The sequence below is a fragment of the Amblyraja radiata genome, chromosome 3 (genome assembly GCF_010909765.2).
Source record: "Amblyraja radiata isolate CabotCenter1 chromosome 3, sAmbRad1.1.pri, whole genome shotgun sequence".
NCBI lineage: Eukaryota > Metazoa > Chordata > Chondrichthyes > Rajiformes > Rajidae > Amblyraja > Amblyraja radiata.
Window position 1 is genome coordinate 19,896,858 of NC_045958.1, and position 23,659 is coordinate 19,920,516.

At 42.7% G+C, this 23,659-nt stretch overlaps 1 protein-coding gene across 2 annotated transcripts in view; it reads left to right on the forward strand.

Moving 5' to 3' along the window:
- Nucleotides 1–18,834, forward strand: part of slc25a46 (solute carrier family 25 member 46) — a 54,284-nt gene extending 35,450 nt beyond the window's left edge. For both annotated transcript variants that reach the window (XM_033017413.1, XM_033017415.1), the window contains exons 5-8: nt 237–337; nt 3,071–3,127; nt 8,652–8,709; nt 17,484–18,834. In XM_033017413.1, the coding sequence (XP_032873304.1) occupies nt 237–337; nt 3,071–3,127; nt 8,652–8,709; nt 17,484–18,062 (795 nt within the window). In that variant the 3' untranslated portion in view covers nt 18,063–18,834. The remainder of the gene's footprint in view (nt 1–236; nt 338–3,070; nt 3,128–8,651; nt 8,710–17,483) is intronic.
- The last annotated feature ends 4,825 nt before the right edge of the window (nt 18,835–23,659 follow it).

A 23,659-nucleotide genomic window follows, 5' to 3' on the forward strand; every position in this document is an offset into this window, starting at 1 on the left:
TTTCTCCAGCTTTTCTGCCCCACTGCCCTTTCCCTCTCCCCACTCCCCCTCATAGGAAATGTCAGACTATTTAAACCAGAATTCCTTTCTGTCTTCCCCCCCCCACCCTCCCACACATCTCCCATCAAATAATGGAAAACCTTGGCCGCAGTAAAAGGATGTGGTTTTTAACTGTAAATTTCATGAAATTTGTGAAAATTGCATATTTGACTACATTCTATAATTTTATTTTGCAGGGTTTAAAAGGATTATGGAAAGGGATGGGAAGTACGTTTATTGTTCAAGGAGTAGCTTTGGGTACTGAAGGCGTCATAAGTGAATTTGCACGTCTTCCTAGGTAGGTCACAGTTGTGGGCTTCTTGAAAATTGCTTCCTTTTATATGGTAAATAATTATAACTGGATAATAATTATTTTAAAACGTGATAAACAGTAGAAATCTATAAATAGGAAGTATGTGATTTGGATGTTTCTTCGAGCGGGGGAGGGGGGGGGGGGTGAGGATTAAATTTACTTGCATATTTGGAGAGATTATACAAAATGTTTCTGAATTTAGCAGTATTGTGAAAACAGAGTCATTCAAATTGTAAGTGACAGGCAAAAACCAGATTCAGATTCAAACCTTATTGTCATTGTGCAGTGTACAGTACAGAGACAACGAAATGCAGTTAGCATCTCCATAGAATATGAGCAATAAATAAATATATTTACATGCATACAGTCACCATCTCCCAAGATGAGATTTTAATTACCTCCTTTGATGTTCAAGCCCCCACCATCAATGCATTGAGCGTCACCTTTGACCAGAAACCTGCCTAAACTAACCAAATAAATGCTATGGTTGTGAGACCACCTTAGAGACTGGTTATCCTGAAGCTAGTGACTTGCCTGTCACTCCACAGCCTTTCCACTATCTACAAAGCACAGGCCATGAGTCTGATGTGCTACTCTCAATTTTCCTGGATGAATGAACGGTCTGCATGGTAGGCTGCTGTGGAAGGTTGGAACGTATGGCATCCAGGGAGAGCTAGGTGACTGGATAGAAAATTGGCTTCATGGAAAGAAGCAGAGGGTGGTGGAAGGGTACTTTTTAGAGTGGAGGCCCGTGATTAGTGGTGTGCCTCAGGGATTGGTGCTGGTTCCATTGCTGTTTGTGTCATATCAATCATTTGGATGGGAATGTGCGAGGCATGATTAGTAAGTTTGCAGATGACACTCAAGTAGCTAGCATCTTAGATAGTGAGGATGGTTTTCAAACATTGTAGCAGGGTCTTGATCAGCTGAACAAGTGGGCTGAAGAATCATTTGGTATCATTTAAAAATAAATTGGATAGGCATATGGATGAGAAGGGAATGGAGGGTTATGGTATGAGTGCAGGCAGGTGGGACTAAGGGAAAATAATTGTTTGGCACGGACTTGTAGGGCCGAGATGGCCTGTTTCCGTGCTGTAATTGTTATATGGTTATATGGTTATAAGAATGGCTAATAGGGTTTAATTCAGGTAAGTGTAAGGTGTTGCATTTTGGGAAGTCAAACCGGGGCAGGACGTAATGAATGAAAAGGCCCAAGGGAGTGTGTGGAGCAGAGGGATACAGGAGTGCAGGTATACACTTCACTGAAAGTGGCATCTCACCTGGGCAGGGTGGTAAAGAAGGCTTTGGTACTTTGGCCATCATCAGTCAGCATAATGAGTATAGAAGTTGGGTCGATATGTCAAGTTGTACAAGTTGTTGCTGAGGCCGCAGTTGGAGTACTGTGCTTAGTTTTGTGCTTAGGAAGATGTAATTAATTTAGTAAATTATCTTTTCTTGCTGGAAAGAGTGCAGAGAAGATTTACGAGGATGTTGCCAGGACTCAAGGGTTTGTGCTGATTGAGAGATTGAGCAAACTGGGACTTTATTCCTTGAAGCGCAGGAGGCTGATGGGTGATCTCATAGAGATGTTTAAAAATGTGAGGGGAATTGAGAGAACGGAGACGGGGAAACACTTTTTCTCACATAGAGAGTTGTGAGTCTGTGGAATTCTCTGCCTCAGTGGGCGGTGGAGGCCGGTTCTCTGGATACTTTCAAGAGAGAGCTAGATAGGGCTTAAAGATAGCAGAGTCAGGGGATATGGGGAGAAGGCAGGAACGGGGTACTGATTAGGGATGATCAGCCATGATCACATTGATTGGCGGTGCTGGCTCGAAGGGCCAAATTGCCTACTCCTGCACCTATTGTCTTTTGTCTATTGTCCATTGAATTGATAGGATGAATGCACAGTCTTTCAACCTGCGTAGAGGAATCAAGAACAACAGGATATGTTTAAGATAAGAGGGGAAGATGTAATAGGAGACATGAGGCAACGTTTTCACAGAGCATGGTGGGTACATGGAATGAACTGCTAGAGGAGGTAGTTGAGGCAGATACAATAACAACATGTAAAAGCCATTCGAATAGCTGCAGGTATAGGAAAGGATAAGATGGAAATGTGGGTAAATGGGATTTGCTTAATGGGGCATCTTGTCCCACTAGATGTGTTGGACTGAAGGGCCTGTTTCTGTGCTGTATGAATAGGACTATAGCTCTCAAGAAGCTCAATGCCATGCACACCAAAACCGCCCCACTTGATGGGCATTCCATTCACTATAAACATTTATTCCTGCCACTATATACAGTGGCTGCAGATATATCATTTACGAGATGGAGTTAATGGTACAGACCTGTCCGATTGCACTGTCAGACATCACAACCTCCACCTCCAAGAAAGAAAAGGGCAGGAGGTACGCCAGCACCTGCAGTTTCATCTGCCAGGTTGTGTACAATCATGGTTTGCAAAAACATCGGTGAAAGGATTGCAGCAATTCAAGAGTAGCTTATTAAGGGGAGTTGGAGATAGCCAATAAATACTGGCCTTGACTACAACACCAAAATCTTGGAAAATTCATTAGTTTTTAAAAATGCGCAGTGTGTTCAGATTATCTGGAAGAAACTTGAATTTATTTTAGCAGCAGCTTAATGTTTATTTTGTTCTCCACACAGTTTTTTATTTCGTTAATTTATTTAACATTTTCAGCATTTTTTGTATTACAGAGAGGTTTCACATAAATGGAGTCCAAAACAAATTGTTGGTCATCTTGTACTCAAAGGGTAAGCATTAAGCAGTCTGTTTCTTTTTAAACGGGCCTTTTAATTTGTTATATTATTGGTATCTATTATCTTGGTCGTTCTCAGCATTTACTTAAATTAATTCCACCTAGAAGGCAAAAGAAACTGCAAATCCTGGAATCTGGCACACAAAGAATGTTGAAAGGATTCAGTCCTTTAATTTTACGCTGTACCTTGGCTGAGCCACTAGACAATAGGTACAGGAGTAGGCCATTCGGTCCTTCGAGTCAGCACCGTCATTCAATGTGATCATGGCTGATCATCCCCAATCAGTACCCCATTCCTGCCTTCTCCCCATATCCCCTGACTCCGCTATCTTTAAGAGCCCTAGCTAGCTCTCTCTTGAAAGTATCCTGAGAACTGGCCTCCACTTCCCTCTGAGGCAGAGAATTCCACAGACTCACAACTCTCTGTGAGAAAAAGTGTTTCCTCGTCTCCGTTCTAAATGGCTTACCCCTTATTCCTAAACTGTGGCACCTGGTTCTGGACTCCCCCAACATCGGGAACATGTTTCCTGCCTCTAGCGTGTCCAAACCTTTAACAATCTTATATGTTTCAACAAGATTCCCTCTCATCCTTCTAAACTCCAGAGTGCACAAGCCCAGCCGCTCCATTCTCTCAGCATATGACAGTCCCGCCATCCCGGGAATTAACCTTGTAAACCTACGCTGCAACCCCTCAATAGCAAGAATGTCCTTCCTCAAATTAGGGGACCCAAAACTGCACACAATACTCCAGGTGTGGTCTCACTAGGGCTCTGTACAATTGCAGAAGGACCTCATTGCTCCTATATTCGATTCCTCATGTTATGAAAGCCAACATGCCATTCGCTTTCTTCGCTGCCTGCTGTACCTGCATGCTTACTTTCATAGACTGATTAACAAGGACCCCCAGATCCTGCTGTACTTCGCCTTTTCCCAACTTGATGCCATTTAGATAGTAATCTGCCTTCCTGTTTTTGATACCAAAGTGGATAACCTCACATTTATCCACATTAAACTTTATCTGCCATGCATCTGCCCACTCCCCCAACCTGTCCAAGTCACCCTGCATTCTCATAGCATCCTCCTCACAGTTCACACTGCCACCAAGTTTTGTGTCATCTGCAAATTTGCTAATGTTACTTTGAATCCCTTCATCCAAATCATTGATGTATATTGTAAATAGCTGCGATCCCAGCACCGAGCCTTGCGGTACCCCACTAGTCACTGCCTGCCATTCTGAAAGGGACCCGTTAATCCCTACTCTTTGTTTCCTGCCTGGCAACCAATTTTCTATCCATGTCAGCACTCTACCCCCAATATCATGTGCCCTAATTTTGCCCACTAATCTCCTGGGACCTTATCATATGCTTTCCGAAAGTCCAGGTACACTACATCCACTGACTCTCCCTTGTCCATTTTCCTAGTTACATCCTCAAAAAATTCCAGTAGATTAGTCAAGCATGATTTCCCCATCGTAAATCCATGCTGACTCTGACCGATCCTGTTACTGCTATGCAAATGTGCGGCTATTTCATCTTTTATAATTGACTCCAGCAACTTCCCCACCACCGATGTCAAGCTGGTCTATAATTTCCTGTTTTCTCTCTCCTGCCTTTCTTAAAGTGGGATAACATTAGCTACCCTCCAATCCACAGGAATTGATCATTGGATAGAGCATTGGAAAATTATCCAAAAACAGGATAGAACGTTGGAAAATTATCACCAATGCATCAACGATTTCTAGAGCCACTTCCTTAAGTACCCTAGGATGCAGACCATCAGGCCCTGGGGATTTATCAGCCTTCAGTCCCATCAGTCTACCCAACACCATTTCCTGCCTAATGTGGATTTCCTTCAGTTCCTCTATCACCCCAGATCCTCTGGCCAGTACTATATCAGGAAGATTGTTTGTGTCCTCCTTAGTGAAGACGGATACAAAGTACCTGTTCAACTCATCTGCCATTTCCTTGTTCCCCATAATGAATTCACCTTTTTCGGTCTTTAAAGATCCACCTTTGTTCTTAACTAAATGTTTTCCTCTTCACATACTTAAAGAAGTTTTTACTGTCCTGCGTTATATTCTTGGCTAGCTTACCTTCGTACCTCATCTTTTCTCCCCGTATTGTCTTTTTAGTCTTCCCGCTCATCTTTGCTACGTTGTACTTCTCTTTTATTTTTATACTGCCCCTGACGTTCCTTGTCAGCCACGGTCGCCCCTTACTCCCCTTGGAATCTTTCTTCCTCCTAGGAATGAACTGATCCTGCACCTCCTGTATTATTCCTAGAAATACCTGCTATTTTTGTTCCACTGTCATCCCTGCTAGTGTATCTTTCCAGTCAACTTTGGCCAGCACCTCCCTCATGGCCCCATAGTCCCCTTTATTCAACTGTAACACTGACACCTCCGATCTACCCTTCTCCCTCTCCAATTGTAGATTAAACCTGACCATATTATGGTCACTACTTCCTAATGGCTCATTAACCTCAAGTTCCTTTATCAAATCCGGTTCATTACATAACACTAAATCCAGAATTGCCTTCTCCCTGGTAGGCTCCAATACAAGCTGCTCTAAGAATCCATCACGAAGGCACGCTACAAAGTCCCTTTCTTGGGGTCCAGTACCAACCTGATTTTTCCAGTCTACCTGCATGATGAAATCTCCCATAACAGCCACAGCATTACGGGGTGGGAGATTGCAACCTTCACGTGGTCCGCCCTGTTTCGATGCAATCAACCTGGCGTACACAATCAAGAAAGATCAAATAGAACAAGTTGTCCTCCAACTTTAGGCTGTGCACGCCATACGCAAGAAGAAGAAGAAGACCTTTGCCAATTTTAACTTCTGATTCAACTTGCACCCTATGTCCAGGCTACTGTTTGGGGGCCTGTAGATAAATCCCATTAGGGTATTTTTACCCTTACAAATCCTTAGTTCTATCCATACTGACTCCACATCTGTTTCAATGTCACCCCTTGCAAGGGACTGAATTTGATTCCTCACCAACAGAGCTACCCCACCCCCTCTGCCCACCTGTCTGTCTTTTCAATAGGAGATATACCCTTGAATATTCAGTTCCCAGCCCTGGCCCTCTTACAACCATGTCTCTGTAATTCCCACAGCATCATACTTGCCAATTTCTAACTGAGCCTCAAGCTCATCCACTTTATTTCTTATACTTCGCGCATTCATATACAACACTTTGACCTCCGTATTCACGTTCCCCCTCGCACCGCTCGCAATTGGCCCTGACCTTAGTCTTTTATCCCTTCTCGAACTTTCCTTCCCAATAATTTGAGAATCATTTGTAATTTTTCCAGTACTCGCTTCCCCTTCAACTCCATCTTTATACTCCCAATTTGTCAATCATTCCCCCCCCCCACTATTTAGTTTAAACCTACACATGTAACCCTAGCAAACCTGCCTGCCTGAATGTCGGTTCCCCTCCAGTTAAGGTGTAACCCATCCCTTTTGTACAGGTCACCCTTACCCCAATTCGACAAGTTTTGATATATACAGTGCCCTCCATAACGTTTGAGACAAAGACCCATCATTTATTTATTTGTCTCTGTACTCCACAATTTGAGATTTGTCATAGGAAAAAATCATGTGGTTAAAGTGCACATTGTCAGATTTTAATGAAGGCCATTTTTATACATTTTGGTTTCACCATGTAGAAATCACAGCAGTGTTTATACATAGTCCTCCCCCCCCCCCCCCCCCCCCCCCCCCCCCCCCCAATTTCAGGGCACCATAATGTTTATGACACATGTAATTGCTCGGGTGTGTTTAAATGCCTCCTTAATGGAGGTATAAGAGAGCTTTCCTCCAATCTTTCCATCACCTTTGGAAACTTTTATTGCTTTTTATCAACATGAGGTCCAAAGTTGTGCCAATGAAAGTCAAATAAGCCATTATGAGACTGAGAAACAAGAATAACAGTTTGAGACATCAGTCAAACCTTCGGCTTACCAAAATCAACTGTTTGCAACATCATTAAGAAGAAAGAGAGCAATGGTGAGCTTACTAATCACAAAGGGACTGGCAGGCCAAGGAACACTTCCACAGCTGATGACAGAAGAATTCTCTATAATAAAGAAAAATCCCCAAACACCTATCCGACAGATCAGAAACATTCTTCAGGAGTAGGATGTGGATTTGTCCACAGAAGACTTCATGAACATAAATACAGAGGCTACACTGCAAGATGCAAACCACTGGTTAGCTGTAAAAAATAAGATGGCCGGGTTACAGTTTGCCAAGAAGTACTTAAGAGCAACCACAGTTCTGAACAAAGGTCTTGTGGACAGATGAGACGAAGATTAACTCGTATCAGAGTGATGGCAAGAGCAAAGTATGGAGGAGAGAAGGAACTGCCCAAAGCATTCCACCTCATCTATGAAACACAGTGGTGGGGGTGTTATGGCCTGGGCATGTATGGCTGCTGAAGGTACTCTCTCACTTATCTACATTGATGATACAACTGCTGATGGTAGTAGCATAATGAATTCTGAAGTGTATGGAAACATCCTATCTGCTCAAGTTCAAACAAATGCCTCAAAACTCATTGGCCAGCGATTCATTCTATAGCAAGACAATGATCGCAAACATACTGCTGAAGCAACAAAGGAGTTTTTCAAATCTAAAAGATGGTCAATTCTTGAGTGGCCAAGTCAATCACCCGATCTGAATCCAATTGAGCATGCCTTTTATACGCTGAAGAGAAAACTGAAGGGGACTAGTCCCCAAAACAAGCATAAGCTAGAGATGACTGCCATACAGGCCTGGCAGAGCATCACCAGAGAAGACACCCAGCAACTGGTGATGTCCATAAATTGCAGACTTCAAGCAGTCATTGCATGCAAAGAATATGCAACAAAATACTAAACATGATTACTTTCATTTACATGACATTGCTGTGTCCTAAACATTATGGTGCCCTGAAATGGGGGGACTATGTATAAACACTGCTGTAATTTCTACATGGTAAACCCAAAATGTACAAAAATGCCCTTTATTAAAATCTGACAATGTGCACTTTAACCACATGTGATTTTTTTTTTTGTATTACAAAGCTCAAATTGTGGAGTACACAGGCAAATAAATGAATGATGGGTCTTTGTCCAAAACATTATGGAGGGCACTGTAACTTCATGCAGAGGTTGGTGAATCGTGTTTAATTATTTTGCCAACATAGGCTGTGAAGGTTCTAACAATGAAATGAATAGATTTTAGTTATTTAAGGAAATCAAGGGATTTCGGATAGTTTGGAGAAATGTCATTGAGGTAGAAGAGAGCCATAGACTTGACACAGCAGACTTGAGGGCCCTATCACTTGTGTTTGTTGATGAGCATGAGAGGAAATCAAAACTGTTCTATTGTCCCCTTTATCAGAAAAAAAAACTCTGATAGATGGTTTAATGTTAATAAATTTTGTGTCGATTTGAACATATTCATGAGCATGTTATCATTTTTCTTTGACTAAAATTGATTCTTTTTTTTAAATAATATTATTTCCTGCAGGTTGACATGTGCTGTGGCAATGCCTTTTTACTCGGCTAGTTTAATCGAAACTGTGCAGGTAAATTGTCAGTGTTTTAACTTGTTTCACATTGATGGGCATTAAGTGTTTTGTTTGCAAGTAATTTCCCAGTGATCAAGTAGGTATGTTACAAAACTTACCTTCAGCGGCGCTGTAATTCTGCCACTGGCCGTGTGCACGATTTTGGCGCGTTTGAGGGGGGGGCGGGGTTAAAACGGGGTTTTTTCCCGACCTGGTCCTGAATTATATTTGTTGGAGTGCAAGATTTTGCTAAAGAATTGTTCCTACGGCCGTTCTGTGTGTTTAAAAAAAAAATTCACCCGGCACGTTAATCGCTGGAATAATTTTAAAAGCAGCTTCTGAAGCAGCCAATGCCGACAACTGGGACGGATTTTATGGAGGACCAGGTAAAATTATTTTTATGTATAAAAGTGTTTCTTAAGATGTATTTAATTCACATTTTAAGTTGCAAAACGATGATTTTCCCCCCCGAAGAACCGGCAGTGTATTTGCTGCAGATATGGGGGTATAAATTCACCGCAACCTCAACGTTCTAAATGGTCCTGTTCCAGAAAATCCCACTCGCAAGCTGATTTAAATGGCCATTAATTTTCAGATATTAAACATTAAATTCCTTTCATTTGGCCTATAAACCCATGACAATGAGATTTTAAAATTATGTTATATTCTGAATTATTGTGTGAATGTTATTTGGACACTTAGGCTATTTAAAAATGTTAATCTGTTAAGAAATGGATAGATGTTTAGATCTAGTAATTGAATTTTGTAATTAGCTACAATTAGGTAACTAACCAATTATAAGCTTTAATTTCAAGTCATCTAAGTAAGATTGTTTCATATTTGTTTCAGAATGCTTCAAACTATAATAACTGAAAATGTCTTTCAGTTCTCTTAAATTTTAAGAGAGTTATCGGCCTTTAAATGTTCTCAATGAAAAAGCAATAGGGAACAAGATGCCAATTTCCGAGTATGAAAATGGCCATAACTTTTTTAATACTGAAGATATGAAAGTGAATTAGGTGTCAAATTAAACTCATTTTTATGCTTTATCTGATGGGATAAATTAAAGACTTGATTTTTAAAATCTCAAAATTTTGTAACATTGCTAGATCAATACTAAGTAACATTTGGAAACTTGATGAATGATATCAGTAATTTATTGCTCACTGTTGGATAGAGCATGGGAAAGGCACCAAAAGATTACAGTGCAAATTATCTAGATTTACTTCATTAATAATCAAACAAAAGCAAACGATGAATTTTTAATTGAATGATTCGTAGCAGTGTAAATTCTATTTTAATCTTGGGTTTTATTATAATTTTCATGTTTTCCAGTGGTAATTTTTTAACGCGTTTTAAAATCTAAGCTAAAATTGGAAAATTGTATTAATTGATCAAGTGGATTTTTGCAGGAAAGAGCCATGATGTCTGAATAAGATAAATTAGAGAAGCAGTTGACTCTTCGCTTATTCGTAAAATGTTATTTTTCAGTAACAAAGTTCAGACTTTTGAACTGGTGTGGGCTTTTAAAGCCACACTCAGCAAAATCAATAACCCCACTCTCACCATCGACGGCACCACTGTCTCCCCATCTCCCCAGGCCCGCAACCTTGGCGTGATCTTTGATTCCACCCTCTCGCTTGAGCCTCACATCCGCCATGTCATTAAAACCTCCTTCTTTCATCTCCGCAACATCGCCAAACTCAGACCCTCTCTCACACCGCCTGCTGCTGAAAGACTCATCCATGCCTTCATCTCCTCCCGACTGGACTATTGCAACTCACTTCTCCTTGGCATCAGCTCCACCTACATCAACCGACTCCAACTGGTCCAGAACGCAGCCGCCCGACTCATCACCCACACCAAATCCTGGCATCACATCACTCCAGTCCTCAAAAAACTTCACTGGCTTCCCATCTCCCACTGGATCACCTACAAAATCCTGGTCCTCACCTACAAAGCCCTCCACCATCTGGCCCCCCCATATCTCACTGACCTCCTCTCCCCCTACCAACCCTCACGGTTCCTCAGATCCACATCAGCCGGTCTCCTCTCCATCCACAAGTCCAACCTCCGCAGTTTTGGGGACAGAGCCTTCTCCAGGGCAGCTCCCAGGCTCTGGAACTCCCTCCCCCAACTGATCCGCAATTCCGTGTCCCTCACCATCTTCCAGTCCCGCCTCAAGACCCATCTCTTCACCTCTGCCTATCCTTAGCCCCACGTCCCCGTCCCTTTTCATCTGTGCATTAATTGCCTCATACTGTGTTTTGTATTGAATTCTGTCTTTACTTTGTGTACTAGTCATGTCTCTACTATTTATTTCATTCCCCTTACATGTTTTTCCTCTACATGCTCAATTTTTGTACGGTGTCCTTGAGACTCTTGAAAGGCGCCCATAAATAAAATTTATTATTATTATTATTATTATTAAATTTTCCCAGTGTGGTATCAATTTTCCTTTATCTCTAAATCTATACTTGCATTTGCTGAGCACTCTTGAAGGTGTTATAAATTAACTAAACATTTTTTTCTTTTAGTTAACCTGTTTCTTGTTGATATATCTTGTTCAGTCTTATGCCTGTACCGTGAGTCAAGCTTTGTAATGGGTATTTTTGTCTCTCCCGCTAAACTTGGCACCTTGTTTCATCTCTGTCATCCAGGAGTCCCTACTCCCAAATTATAAATTCCATACCACAACAGTATTAGTCCAGGTTTCTCCTACCTAGGAATTGTCACAGATATGTAAAGCCTGCATTCCGAGCCATTTATTCACTCCCTTTGTTAACTCCCTAAGTTTATTCATATACACATACTTTTTGATGTCCCATTCTTTAATTTCCTCCTTAGCTCCTGAAACTAACTGCATGACGCACATCTTTCCTTTCTTTGCCTGAGGCTGCCCCTCCCGACACATTGATATTTACACCCATTAATTAAGAACTTTCACTTTGTCACAGAGGGGATGCCTAAATTTATGGATCATTTCCAAATTGCTCTCCCAAGTTGTCATTGCCATGGCTATTATTCAGCTTTAAATATGACTGACTGTCACTTGTTAGATTTCTGACTTCCTTATAGATTCTAGAAACCTGAAATAAAATCAAAAAATGCTGGAGACACACGGCAGTTCTGGCCCATCTGTAGAAGGATAAATCAAATCTGTTTTAGATCAAAGACCTTTTGTCAGAATGAAGTATTTGACAAATAATTTTGAAACTGCGATGTTGATTCGGTTTCTGCTTCTACAGTTGCCTGACTGTTTCCAACAATTTGTATTTTTATATATTTTGTAGCTGCACCAAAACCTCTCAGCCACCAGTGTGGCCTGGTGTGACTTTTTGCCGATCTTAAACTTAAATTTGAGTAACTGGAAGCATTCCCTTCACGCATGCTGATCCAAGCCATGTAGAACGTACTGGAGATTGCACTTGATTCTAAATTGAAACGGGAGTCTCAGATATAGTAATTTTTCAACTTATTTCACTGTGACATAGTTTCCATGATTCTATTGTGTTCTGTTCTGATCAAATAAACCTTCTATTATGGAAAATTGAGATAAAAACAATTGTATCAGGGGGCTAGGGGCTAGAGAATTTCAGACCCGTAACATCAAAGTAATTTTTTCCACTAGATTTTCAAAAACAAAGGTCTTTTTAATAGCAGTGTTATTTTTGTTACTGCAAGCTAAAAATAGTAAAGACTGTCTGTTACATTGTTCAATAAAGTATCATTGCATAGGAGTCAATGGAAGCAATTGCTTGCCAATTTCAATGCGTACTTACAGTGAAACTAATTAAGTCAGTCAATTTTATTCGTCACATGCACCCGAAGGTGCAGTGAAATTTGCCAGCAGCGATAAACTTAAAAAGAACACACAATACACTATAGAATTTAACATGAACACCCACCACTGCATTCTTCACTGTGTTCAGAAATTGTATATATTTACCAATTGAATAAAGTATATTTTGAAAAAAAAAAAAAAAAAATTATTCACTGTGTTGGAAGGCAACAAAGTTCAGCCAGACCTCCTCCTTTGTTTACTCGTGGTCGCGGCCATAAACCATCCATAGTCACCGTCAGGAACGGCCCGATGTACAGGCCCTCTCGTCGGGATGATCGAAACTCCGACGTCAGGACGGTCGAACATACTCCGCAGCTTGGAGGTCCCGAATCGGCACTTTCCTACCGGAGTCCGCGGTTTCAGGATGTTATAGGTCGCAGGCCGGCAGTTGGAGCTGTTCTCCGGCAATCCCCAGCAAGGGATCCCAGGCTCCAGATGGTAAATACACGCCTGCGGCTAGAAGCTCCGCAGACCACCGCTCCCACGGTGCCAAAGTCAATAGGCCACCTGGCGACTCCCGGCAAGGGTTCGCCCACTCCGCGATGGAAAATCCACGCTGTGCCTGCTTCCGATGCTCCGGGCCCGACTCCGGGAAAGGCCGCTCCAATCCATGCTGTTAGGCCACGAGGAAGGCAACATGGAAAAAGTCGCCTCTCCATCGAGGAGGCGACCGAAAGCGGATGCCCCCTTCCCTGCCACCCCCCACGCCAAGAGACACCTAAACTAACATTAGGCACACAAAAAAACCCAAAAGTCTAAATAACGAACACGCTCGTGGGGGGCGCCAAATGTATCTTGATTACTCAGGGAGATTACCTGGAAACAGCCTGGATACTTTTTTTCCCCCCAGGACAACTGTTTTTCTAGTTAATTTCCAAAGCAGCTTTTACGTGGCACGTTAGATCCCAATTAAAATTGTGTTACATCCAATTCGGCCTGTGAATTCCAAATAGTGTTCCCAAATTCATCTCTCGTGTTATGAAGATATTATGAAGACATTTGAGAGACTTGTCCTCTTCTACATCAGGACTAGTGTGTCAACTCAAATGGGTCCTTTACAGTTTGCATATCAGCCCAACATCAGTGTCGATGATGCCCTCATTTACATGCTGCAGAGGGCGTACACACATCTGGACATCCCTGATGCATCTGTAAGGATTACATTCTTTGACTTCTCAAGCGCCTTTAACACAATTCAGCCCCGACTGCTAGGGGAGAAGATGGAGAAGATGAAGGTGGATCCATTACTGGTACTGTGGTGTTTGGATTACCTTTTCCTCAGACCACAGTACGTGCGCCTACAGAACAATGTCTCAAGCACCATCCTGAGCAGCACAGGGGCTCCACAAGGAACTGTGCTGGCTCCATTCCTGTTCACCATCTACACAGCAGATTTCCAATACAACACCAACAGCTGCTTTTTGCAGAAATTTTCAGATGACACAGCTGCTGTCGGCCTCATCAAAGGGGGCACTGAGGAGGAGTATAGAGATACAATAAACAACTTTGTGGAGGGGAGTGAACCATGATGGATGGGTCTGGACCCTCATGGTGGGTCTGGTGGGCGTTTGAGACGAGCGGTGGGCCGGCCGACCTGCCCTGGACAGGCGGTGGCCTCAGGCTTGGGACACACTGGGCTCGTCCATTCCACTGGGTTCCCCCCCCCCACCCAGCCTCATTCGTCGCCTCTTCCAGCTTTTCCATGAAGCCCCGTTTGAAGAATCTGACCTGTGGTGGGAGGAGATTAGACTCCTTAGGGGGCAGCAGAGTCCTTCCCGGCCTATTGGTGGCAGCGGGGAGAAGGAGTGTGGGGCCCGGGGCAGCGGGGAGAAGGAGTGTGTGGCCTGGGGCAGCGGGGAGAAGGAGTGTGCGGCCCGGGGCAGCGGGGAGAGAGAGTGTGCAGCCTGGGGCAGCGGGAAGAAGGAGTGTGCGGCCCGGGGCAGCGGGAGAGGGAGTGCGGCCTGGGGCAGCGGGAGAGGGAGTGCGCGGCACGGGGAGAGGGAGTGTGCGGCCCGGGGCAGCGGGGAGAGGGAGTGAGCGGCCTGGGGCAGTGGGGAGAAGGAGTGTGCGGCCCAGGGCAGCGGGGAGAGAGAGTGTGCAGCCTGGGGCAGCGGGAAGAAGGAGTGTGCGGCCCGGGGCAGCGGGAGAGGGAGTGTGCGGCCCGGGGCAGCGGGAGAGGGAGTGTGCGGCCCGGGGCAGCGGGGAGAGGGAGTGAGCGGCCCGGGGCAACGGGGAGAGGGAGTGAGCGGCCTGGGGCAGCGGGGCATAGGAGGGGGGGAGACATTGTAGTGTGGGGGCAGGCGAGGGAGTGCCGAGGGTGGGGGGGGGGGAAAGAGTTGAGGGGTGGGATAAGGCCTAGTGTGTGTGAAGTTGTGGGGAGGTTTACAATGTTCTTATTTAATGTCCCTTGTCTAGTCTGAAAAAAAGTTCATCATTGGATCAGAAGAAATATAATTGTGTGTGTTATATGATTATATACATTTATATCACATTCATGTATGTGTGTTTATAAACATTTTATTCTTTAACAAGAATTAACAGAATTATGAACTAACAGAATTATGAATCTAACCCTATATCACACACAAAAACTTCCCCCGCAATGTCAATTACCCTGCGAGTCGGGTCGGGTCGGGTAGGTTCCGGTTACTACAAAATCAACTCAAACACTGCTTGTGAGCCATTTAAAAAGAAATGATTTAAAAAACATTAAAAAAGACAATTACCAGAGTCAAATTTTATTCTTGACAAGAAGTATGAACTGACAGAATTATGAATCTAACCCTATATCACACACACAAACTGTTGCCCCGCAACATTGATTACACTGCGAGTCGGGTCGGGTCAGGTAGGCTCTGGTTACTAAAATGGGCGGGGAAAAATGCCCAGGATCCCCGCCGTAGCGTACTACACGTCAGCCCATTGTATTTCGCAGGAGTGGCTTATCTTGCTCTGCTCTAAGATCTTTGCTTTCCGGCCTGTCGGGGGCAGCACTGCCTCCTCCCAGCCCGTAGGGGGCACTACTGTCCCTCCTGGCCTTTAGGGATCAGTCCTGTCCCTGCTTTTCAAGAGCGTTAAGCCCCTGTCCCACTTTCCCGTGTTACCAATTCTCCCGAGTTTTCCCCTTGATTCAAACTCGGAGAATTATGGTAATAGCCAGCCATAGGTACTCGGGGCTATTTTTTTTACTCGTGGACATTTTTCAACATGCTGAAAAAACGTCCCGACTTACCTGATGCCCCGAGCACCTACGGCTGGCATCACGAGCCACTATGGACTCGCTACGGACATTCTCCGTGTTTGAAGCAAGGGGCAAACTTGGGAGAATTCGTGAGTAACTTGGGAAAGTGGGACGGGCTTAAGATTTAGTTTTTTAGGCTAAGGGACTCGAGGGATATGGGGATGAAGCCGGAACGGCATTGATTGTGGATGATCAGCCATGATCATATTGAAGTGCCGAATGGCCTACTGCTGCACCTATTTTCTATGCTTATTGTCACATGTAACTCAGTACAGGCACTCCCCAGCTTGCATGATAGGTGAATTATGCAAACTCTCACTTAAGTAAATAATTTACAATGGATGAATGACCTGAATTGTTATTGTGTTATTGCAACAGGAAGATGGCGAGGGTTTCCCATCAGCTTCATAGATTTTAAAAAGCGGCCACTGTGAGTACGATACTGGGAAGGCGAGCGAGAACGAGGAAGGGGGTCGGTGGCAATTCCCAGCCGTTGCACAAGTTGCACCAGTGAGCCTTTCACCAGCTGCCACAGTTTTGTTAACTGAGCTGGTGTTGCGGCTCACATTGTAGCCCCTGGCTTACAGTGGCAGACTACCAACACTGACAGGATATGCTTGTTCACCATGGGGCCTCCCTCCCCTCTCACCAATTGCCACTCCTTCCTGTTGGCCGTCGCTTTGTTTGCTCCTTCCTCCACAACCGCCACCCTCTTTCTCCCCCAGAGTCACCGACATCTTCCTCCTTGGAGAAGGAGGTGACTGCAGGGGAGCGGACAAAGCGACAGTCGACAGGGTGAAGCAGCAGCTGGTGAAAGGGGAATGAGCCCTGGTAACCGATGCACCCTGTCAGTGGCCATAGCCTGAATAAAATGCTCTCAGCCAGGGGCTTCCACACTCGCCGAAACAACAGCCACGTAAACCGGATGGAGTGGCAGCTGGAGAAGAAGGGCTCACTGGTGCAGACCAGCAGCTTCAGAGCCTAGTTTTAAGATGAAGCAACACAAAGTACTGCAGTAACTCAGCATACTGATCAGTTTGAAGAAGGACCTGACCCAAAACCTCACCTGTCCATGTTCTCCAGAGATGCTGCATGACCTTTCATGTGATTCCGACTTGTCTAAAATATGACTTGCGTAAGGGTTTTTGGAACGTAACCTTGGCATAAGTGGGGGAGTGTCTGTACAGTGAAATCCTCCTTTTGCACATAGTTCAGTGATAATCCTGTTATACATTAGGCACAATCATTCTATGTGTGTAAGACAAGTGAGATTGCAGTGAGTCCATAAAGAAGAGTCACCATGTTTTAGGTACCATCTTGCACCCTTCAAGTACAAAATTTGGGGGGGAAAAATAGTATTAGTTTGGTCATAAATGTAATCAATTGAAAATAAATGTTACTTTGAAATCATTTGAAAACATTGTACCCTCATTTTATAGCAGTTTGGGTAACAGAAATTCACCCTTTTGGAATTCACGAATCACTACCAAAAATTTAAGATACAAAATAAAAATTTGCGAAAACTTGTGAGTAAAGAAATCAACGAAATAAACACAAAATACCCCCAAAAAAGTCAATTTTTGTCAACAATTTGAATCATAGAAAATGACAACGTGGACGGTTTTATTGGAGCACAGCTCATTCATAACACAGGTATACTGTATGGTACATTTAAAAAGCTGATAACATTGTCTCTTATATTTCCAGAGCGAGATCATTAGAGACAATCCAGGAATATTTGATTGCGTGAAGGAAGGTGTATGCAGACTGGTGGGAATGGGTGTCCCACACAGCAAGCGCCTGCTTCCTCTTGGAGTCTTAATCTTTCCAACTGTCTTGCATGGAGTGCTCCATTACATCATCAGTGCCATCATTCAGAAGTTAATTCTATTTTTTCTACGGAGGAAGGCATCACATCAGTGCCCAGCTGATGCTTCCAGTTCCATACAGACTGTGCTGGACGCTTATTTCCCTGAACTTTTTGCTGCTTTTGTTGCTAATCTTTGTGCTGATGTTTTAGTTTATCCATTGGAAACTGTACTTCACCGCCTTCACATTCAAGGAACACGCACCATCATTGATAACACAGACCATGGATATGAAGTTCTTCCTATTAACACCCAGTATGAAGGAATGAAAGACTGCATTAATGTAATCAAGAAAGAAGAAGGCATATTTGGCTTCTATAAGGGTTTTGGGGCAGTTCTTGTCCAGTACACATTGCATGCTGCTGTACTGCAGATTACTAGAATAATATATTCGACATGGTTGCAAAATACCACTTAATCCAGGAGTTTAAGATGTCATTGGTAAATAACCAATAGTCATGAAGAACAAGTTATTAATTTCCTATGATGTATGTTAGAAGCACTAATAAAATGCACTCTGTAACTATTTAAACTACTGAGTTGTTAAATCTAGTTTTAAAAATAAGTATTTGTAAAATTGTAAAGCTGCCCATGATTTATGACTTTTAATGTCCTTTTAATTTAGATTCCTGCCATTCCCCATGATTCTCTTTTTGAAGTATCATTTTCTCCCACAATGCAGTATCCATCCAAATCAGAATAAGCCAAAAGGAATGATAAACATATTCTCTATTACTTAACATGAAAATAACTGATAGAGCTGTTTCCTTTGTAATTTTTGATAAGCATCTTTACTTTTATTGGCACACCTTCTGCATGGAATAGATTTTTCATGTCTCCTTGCCTCATTTATTTCATGGAAGAATGTCACAATGTGGACAAACCGAATTCTTCATCCCTAGTGAATTTATCTGCTGAAAACTATTAAATGGTAAGAAAAGGAGAATCATAATTTGGCTTAATGTTTAGTTAAAGTTAGAGTGCTTTATTACTGCAGTGTTGTAATTTACTAATTTTGACTGGCTTTGCCTTATTGGATTTCTTTATTTCCAGGTATCAAGAATGTGGCTTTTTTGTATATAATAATTATCTTTATCATTGTACAAACCATAATATGATGAATGAAAGCTAACGCGTTCTTTGAGTTCCATTTGTGATCTGGATACAAATGAACATACTTCCTATTTTTTCATGGTGAATGCTTGCCAGTTTAGTCAACTAAGTATATCAATTTAAAAAAAGATGGAGTAATTCGACAGATCAGGCAGCATCTCTGGAGAACATAGATAGGTGATGTTTTGGCTGGAGACACTTCTTCAGACTGATGGTGATTGGGGGAGGGGAGGACGGAGCCTATCCAGTAACAGGTAGATACAGATGTGGGAGGGGGTTGATAGGCAGATGGTTGGACAGTCCAGAGATGCAAAGACAGAATGTTGGAGACAAAAGGATTGGGGAGTTGTACATTGTGAAGCTTGTGGAAGAATGTAGGGAGGAGGGAGAGGGGGGGGGGGGGGAGAATAGGTGCAAGTCCAGGTGGGGGGCAGGAAAGGGGAGGGGGGGCGGGGTGGATGCTTTGGTTGTTTTGTTACCTAAAATTGGAAAATTCAATGTTCATACCATTGGGTTGTAGCCCACCCACAAGGAGTATTGGGGGTGTTCCTCCAATCAGATAAATTGTCAGGGGAAGAAAAAACATGACGGTAAAATTGATGCCCACATCTGAGCTTTGTTTTTAATCACTATAAATTATGATTATTGAAATCTGTCAATCTCATTTCCTAGTTTAGTTTCACTGAATAAATACAATCAAATGGTACAATAGTTCCCCCTAATTTTCCCTCAGTTTCAGGATTTAAATATTTCTAAAGATACTAGACTTTGTTGCTATCATGGAATTAGTGTACATCTGAAATGAGAGGTGTAAAACATTCTCTGTCAGCACTTAATCTTAAAAAAAATATCCACTCTTAGATCCACTCTTTAGAGCTTACTCCATTATCAATGTGCAGGTTTGTCTCAAAGCCAAAAATTGAAATTGTAATTGTTTTTTTGGATTTTAAGTTGGGGAGGGGGGGGGGGGTTGTTAATAGAAAAAATGTTCAGGCAGGATAGGATAGGAACAGTAGAAAGCAAATACTATTAATTCACGACTGCCCGATAGATGCCAGAGCATAATTTCCATAATAGGATTTGAATGTTCAAACTGAATGGTTAAGTCCCAATAGAGAGAGAATTTAATTGTAGTAATCCAAGTAGTTTATAGATTGCCAAATGATGGGAAGGAAATTCTTGGGTTTAATTCATAGCAACTTTCATTCAATGTAAATTGTACATTGATCAATATCCAATGTATATCACTACTGTTTCATAAAGACCTTACAATTCACTGTTTCAAGAATGAGAAATAGGGTAATTCTTTATAGATTGTGATTGGTGTAATACGTAATCCTGTTATTGATTCCAAGCAATTTCATGGGAAAGATGCTGAAAATATTCGGGCACATCTTAAAGTATGTTACATTGTCTCTATCTGAAATTATTAGAAAAGTACAGATGGAATACCTATTATCTGCAGACCTTGCCTACACAGTAAGTAAAATATTATCCAAATCGTCTAAGAATAATGTAGACATTGACTTCAACAAAAATGCTTGGATACAGTGGAAAATATATGACCTAAAAAAATGGGGATAACCTTGTGTCTTCCCAATGCTTATGGCAGGAGAGTGTATTAGACTTCACTCATCTAAGGTGGGCATCAAGCTGACAAAAAACATGAAAAGTGTTGATTTAAGTCCAATGCACACAATTAGGTGAGTGATTGTGAGCTAATATTTGTCTTTAAAGGAATGATAGTATTTGTAAGGTAAAGATTTAAAATATGAATCTTTTTCAAAGTTTTAAAGGAAAGCATTTTACTTCAAATTGTAAATTGTATTCTGCTGCCTTCAGTAAATGACTAGCTGTAACTGGTTGGCTTAGTTTCCTCTTCTCAGTTATACATTTTCTTAGCTCATCAATGCCGTAGTAGGCATTGGGTTTAATGACAGTACATTAAAAGTACACACTTCAGTAAATGCAGAACATTTATCATGGTACTCCTCCAGCTGACCATATCATAAGCAATATCAAGTTTAATTTGGCGCTCTCCACTGGTGCAATGAACAAAGACTTTGGCAGCAAAGTCCTAAATTGCTTATCCCAGAACCATTGTTTCTTGGGGAATCTTATTTTAAATAGAGAATTCAAGCTTTGTTTAATTATAAAATTGAAAACTCGTTAAATCTCGTTATTTCTGATCAAGTCCACAATTGGGGGTGAATGATACCTGGTAATTGTTATGACTAATTTGCATCTGGATGCAAATCTGATGCTTCAATGAGTAGAGTCCATTCTTGACCTTGTGATGACTGTCAAGTTAATCTATGACCAATTACTTGCTGTTGCAATGGGTTCTTGATCAATGGGCTGAGGAATGAGCTGCACGCCGTGGTCAACAAGTACCAGACCGCTTACCCCAAGACGTTTACCACTATAGCCGGGAACTTCAACAAAGCCAACCTGAATAAAATCACTCCCAAACTACCATCAGCATGTCTCCTGCAGCACCAGAGGATCAAACACCCTTGACGACTGTTATACGACGATCAAGGATGCCTATCGCTCTATCTATCACCCTCACTTCGAAAAATCCGACCATACAGCGGTTCTGCTTCCTCCTGCATACAAGCAACAACTGAAGAGTGCACCCCCAGAGGTGAGGACTGCACAGAGCTAGTCTGGGGAGGCAGAGGAACAACTCCTGGTTTGCTTGGAGTCGGTAGACTGGACAATGTTCAAGGACTTGGCAACGGACCTGAATGAATACGCCACAGTGGTTACAGACTTCATAAGGAAATATTCCTACAAAAACCTTCCGAGTGTTTCCTAACCAGAAGCCTTGGATGAACCATGAGATCTGGATTCTTCTGAAGACCAGATCCCGGCCATTCAGGACTGGTGACGTAGAGGTCTATAAGAAGTCCAGATACAATCTTGATAAGGCCATCAAAAAGGCCAAAAGGGACTTCCGTTCAAAGCTGGAGGATGGGGCAGATGTTCAGCAACTGGCAGGGCCATCACCTCCTACAAGGCGAAATCAAGAGGCAACTCAAGCGACAGCGAAGCATCACTTCCTGATGAGCTCTGTGTTCTACGCACGCTTTGATAGGGAGAACTCTGATGTGCCCTCCCGAGCCCCCATACGCCCTGACGATATCACAGTCACTGAGGCCGACGTCAGAAGATCCTTCAAGGGGGTGAACCCTCTGAAAACGTCGACTTGAAGGTATTCCCAGTCGAGTTCCCAAAACCTGTGAGGCTGGGGTTTTTACAGACATTTTCAACCACTCACTACTGAGGTCTGAGGTTCCCACCTGCTTTAAGAGGGCATCAATAATACCGGTGCCCAAGAAGAGTAAGGTGATGTACCTCAACGACTATTGACCAGTGGCACAAATGTCTGTAGTGATGAAGTGCTTTGAGAGGTTGGTTATGGGGCATATCAACTCCTACCTCAAGAACCTCGACCCACTACAATTCGCTTACCGTCACACTAGGTCCACGGAGGACTTTGGAAGAGGAAGGATGAGGACCCACAATCCTGTTTACATCAATGGGACAATGAAACATCAAATTCCTGGGCGTGCATATTTCCGAAGATCTTTCCTGGACCCAGTACACTGTTGCAATTATAAAGAAAGCACATCAGTGCCTCTACTTCCTGAGAAGATTAAGGAGAATCAGTATGACTGCGAGGATTCTCTTGAACTTTTACAGATGCACAGTAGCGAGCATATTGTCTGGTTGCATCATGGCCTTGTTCGGCAACTTGAACATCCAGGAGCCGGAAAATCTGCAAAAAGTTGTGAACACTGCCCAGTCCATCACTGGCTCTGACCTCCCCACCGTCGAAGGGATTTATCGGAGTCGCTGCCTCAAAGGCAGCCAACATCATCAGAGACTCGCACCATCCTGGCCACACACTCATCGCACCACTGCCATTGGGAAGAAGGTACAGGAGCCTGAAAACTAACGGCCAGGAACAGTTTCTTCCCTACAGCCTTCAGGCTACTAAACACTACAACCTCATATAAGCTCTGAACTACAATAGACTATTATTATTATTGCACTATTATTGTTTGTTTTTTGAGTGTGAGTGTGTATACACACAACTTTTTTTTTTTCCTCTCGTTTATCATTATTTACAGTGTACTATATTCTGTTGTGCAGCAGCAAGTAAGAATTTCATTGTTCTATCTGGGACATATGACGATAAAATACTCTTGACTCTTGATGGAGTTTATCTCCGATAAATATGAGGCGTTTCATTCCGGAAACACAATGAATTAAGTCACATGGCAAGTGGGACTGGCTTGTTTTGGCAATTTGGTCAGCATGGTTGAGTTGGGTCAAAGGCCACGATTCCATGCTATATAGCTCTATGTGTATGTCCTTACCACTTTAATCTCTAATCCAAGAAAGGAATTATCTTCACCCCACCCACCCCTCTCCAATTATTTGAACTTAAGAACAAGGAATCAGCTCTGTGTGGTTTTGATTTACTCCAGGATAGAATAGCAAAATGATTAAATTGCCAGAATAATAGCCAGGAGTTCAGAACCATTGATAAGTTCAAAATCCATTATGGCAAGTTGGAATTTAAATCTGAATCTTTTTTTAAATGCTGATGTCTGTCACAGCAACTGAATAACTACCAAATGTCTGCGAGAACACATTGAGTTCACTGACGACCTTCAGAGAAAGAAATTTGCCATCCATACCCAATCTGTTCAGCAGGTAGCTCGCAAGTTCAATTAGGAATGGGCAATAAATGTGAGTATTGCTATCTGCTGAATACATGAATGCCAAAAGACTCCCTCACCTTGATCTTATATGTCCTCGTCCTCAAGATTGTCTGACCCACTTGTATGCCCCCCCCCCCAAATCTTGGCAGCCTTAGGGTTTGGCGTT